Source organism: Mastomys coucha, unplaced genomic scaffold, assembly GCF_008632895.1.
Source record: "Mastomys coucha isolate ucsf_1 unplaced genomic scaffold, UCSF_Mcou_1 pScaffold20, whole genome shotgun sequence".
Classification (NCBI taxonomy): Eukaryota; Metazoa; Chordata; class Mammalia; order Rodentia; family Muridae; genus Mastomys; species Mastomys coucha.
In genome coordinates, this window is record NW_022196903.1 from 116,811,164 (window position 1) to 116,814,729 (window position 3,566).

General features: G+C 38.1%; 1 protein-coding gene across 1 annotated transcript; it reads right to left on the reverse strand.

Annotated features, from left to right (window-relative positions):
* Positions 1–204: 204 nt before the first annotated feature.
* LOC116098329 (vomeronasal type-2 receptor 26-like) lies at positions 205–1,095 on the reverse strand. Its single transcript, XM_031380969.1, has one exon. The coding sequence runs from the start codon at positions 1,093–1,095 to the stop codon at positions 205–207; it is 891 nt and encodes a 296-aa protein (XP_031236829.1).
* Positions 1,096–3,566: the final 2,471 nt, after the last annotated feature.

Consider the following 3,566-nt stretch of genomic DNA (forward strand, 5'->3'; position numbering starts at 1 on the left):
AAAATTGCCTCTACTTGTCAACTATCTAACTTTTGAAGGCTTGGTTCACTGTGTCTTTTGCCTCCAAGGATATCAGGGACAGGTAACTAAATTGCAGATGCCATTGTTTGGTGAAATGGATTGACTTCACACCACAGTTTTGAATATTTCTACATGGTTCATCTTATACAAATCACAATAAATCCCTTTGTCTTAAGGGGGAAGTCATTTAAAGAACTTCTTTCTTGAGTGGTCACCTGACCTCAGTAGGATCACATAGCATTTGGGGAGAAATATACATCCCAGTAAGCTAGCACTGGAGGCCAGAATTGAAAGAATTTCCACAGCCACCATGGTTTTGCCTTTGGAACTCAGGTAAGTGGGTACGAAAGAAATCCACACAGTGCAGAAAACCAGCATGCTGAATGTGATTGACTTTGCCTCATTGAAGCTGTCAGGTAGCCTTCTAGCCACAAAAGCAATAAGCAAGCTGAGAGTGGCCAGAAAGCCCAAGTAACCCAGGACACAATAGAAGGCAAGGGTGGACCCCTCATTACACCACAGGATGATTTGTCCAAACTCTGACTGCATGTCCACATCAGGGAAAGGGGGATAGGTTCCCAGCCAGACTGCACAGATGCACACTTGAATGATGGAACCACAGCAGACTATAGCGTTTGAGAGTCGGGTCACCATCCACATTCGTAAGGTGCTTCCTGGCTTAGTGGCTTTGAAGGCCACAACCACAGTGAAGGTCTTTGCCAAGATAGCAGAAACGGCAATGGAAAATACAACCCCAAAAATCATTTGTCTCAAGACACAAGTGGCTGTGCTAGGTTGGCCAATGAATATTAAAGAGCAGAAGAAACAGAGCATTAGAGAAACGAGGAGGAGATAACTGAGATTTCTGTTGTTTGCTCTAACAATGGGTGTGTCCCGATAGAGGATAAATAATCCTAAAATCATGGCTGTAAAGACAGATAAACTGATGGCCAGGGAGACAAAAACAGATCCCAGAGTATCTTCATGGGACAAAAATGATATAATTTTTGGGAGACACTGATTCTTCTGCTTATTTGGAAACCGATCTTCAGGACACTTGATGCATTGATCCATATCTGAAAGGGAGGCAGATGATTTATTGCATTCGATCCCTCATTCTGCAAATGTATGTACGGGACATATATCTTGCACAAATGTCTCTCTGGTTATATTCACTGAAACATAATATTAAAACCAATAGATGAATAAGATGGTTTTTCATTCATGAGGGAAAAATACTAATACGCTTGTAATAATAAAATAATCAGAATGTGAGTGGACTCAAACAATATGAGAGAGAAAGAAATCTAGAATGATGCTGAGGGGAAATCACACAATATGAAAATTCAATTTGATTACATATGAAATGAATAATAAAGTATATTTTGAAGCTTTTAGTAGTTTTTTGTTCCCTTTGTTTATTAAAAACTGTTTATCACTTGGGAATTTTATACATGCATATCATGTGTTTTGATCAAGTCTACCACCAATTTCTTCCCCCTGAAACTCCTCCTCTCTCTCCTTCCAACTATTTTACTTGCTTTGCTTGCTTTTCTTTTAGCCCCCCTGAGTTCACCTCATGCTGCCTCTATGCATATCAATATAGGGCCATCTACCATAGCATGGCCAGCCTATCAGGAGCATTTCCTGTCCCCCATCCATGCTAGGATTTTGTCCAGCTTGATCTGGCTTGATCTAGTACATGCTTCTGTGAGTTTAGGTGCTCCAGGACCCTGTCAATTCTGAAGAATTCTGCTTCCCTACAGATATCGGCTCTGTGGCTCTTATGACCTTTCTGCCTTCTCTACCACATTGATCTTTGCTGTGTTTATCCCTGCAAATGCTTGATTGCTATTATGAAAAGTTGCCAGGAGACATCTAGGAAAAACTAAGCACTAGCAGGTGACCTTCTGTGAAGGTTTCAACATGGACTGAAAAGTCAACATGGATTTGCCCTTCTAGGCAAGACCAAAGGAATTACATATGACGAAAGATTCCTGCTATTAATATGCTTTTCCTGTTATTATACACACACACACACACACACACACACACACACACACACACACGATATATGTATTAGCCCTTGTGGGGAGATTTCTGCAGATTAATGAAGAGGTACTCTCTTGTAGTGATTCTATATAGACAAATTTAAGATTCCTTAATTCTGAATGATGATTCTGTAAGAATCCCCAAAATTATACTAGCAATTATAGCCCCATAGGATAGGACTGCCCTTAATTCCTCTCTGATATAAAAACTACAGTGAGAACTCTGCCAGTCTTCAAGTGTCAGCAGGAAATTTATTCTGAGTTAGAAAGCAGGCATCTACAATTTAGAACACATTCCAAGAGGTTGGAAAACAATTAACAAAAGGTCATAAAAAGGGAACTAATGATGTAGTGTTGGTGCAAGAATAGAAAATAAAATATTGACTCGGTTTATCTATACAAAATTCAATAATAATTTAGTCACAAAATTATGGATTTTAAATTTCAATGAACCTGTCTGTAGTTCTAGTGACAGATAATATATGTTGCATTTTAATGTTTACGTATGTAAACAATCTCTGTTGTAAACTTCTTGTTCAACTGATGATTTGAATTTATGTTTTAATTTTTAGTGAACCTTTGTAAAGAAGGGAGGGTAGAAAAAATCATGTGACTTACTCTACTAGAAACAGTGCAAAAAACTAGGAATGAATACTTTGTAGGCCATTATGACATCAAAGCAGGAAGAGAGAACAAGACAGGAAGGAGAAGGACAGCAGAGTAGAAGAACTTAGAAACTTAAATGGAAACTTAGAAATTAAAAGGGAACTTAATTTTTAAAAATTCAAAGAATTTTTTAACGAGAGATATTTTGGAGGAGAGAATTCTTTGAGGAACTTAGAAGTAAAGACTAAAATCGCTTTTGCAAGTGTCCCTTTTGTTTATTCTCTGGAGACTTTCCCTAGCAGGCTGGGATTCCCAGCCTCTATGTTCTTGCAGAGCTAGGAACAAAGTCTATTTTGCTTAACTCCTCACTGTTTTCTATGAGGAGCTAAAAGCCTAAGGCCGCAGTTTCTGGCCTCAAGAGGAACTGAGGGGGCAGGCCAGCTACCACTGCAAAGTAACTTAGACCTAAGACAGGTAGATGTTTTATTATTGAAAAGTAACCCTAAATATCAAAATAAATAAGATCAAGCCTTGCTCTCCCCCCTCACACATACTCTTTCCTACTCAGCTACCTCCAAGAGAGCTACCTCCAAGAGCAGGCCTGGAATCTGAAAGCTTAGAAAGTAAAACTCTCTACCATTTACTGACACCTATGTTTAGGAACAGTGGTATTTTCTTTTGATTCTTTCATTTTGATTTTTATCAAAGGATGTATCATTGTTTTAGAAATAATTCTGAGGGCAATACATTTTAGGTAAATAGTTTTTCTTAGAAAAACTTGGTTGTGTTGGTGAGTTCCTTAATACTCCTGATTGAACTCTCATTAGAAGTTTATTAAGAGAAAATAATTTTGCACTTAATTTTCAATAAATATTTATTACCTGAGTA

What these genes read in the sequence shown, in the direction of transcription:
- LOC116098329 (XM_031380969.1), bottom strand. Translation starts at nt 1,095, where the DNA reads ATGGATCAATGCATCAAGTGTCCTGAAGATCGGTTTCCAAATAAGCAG.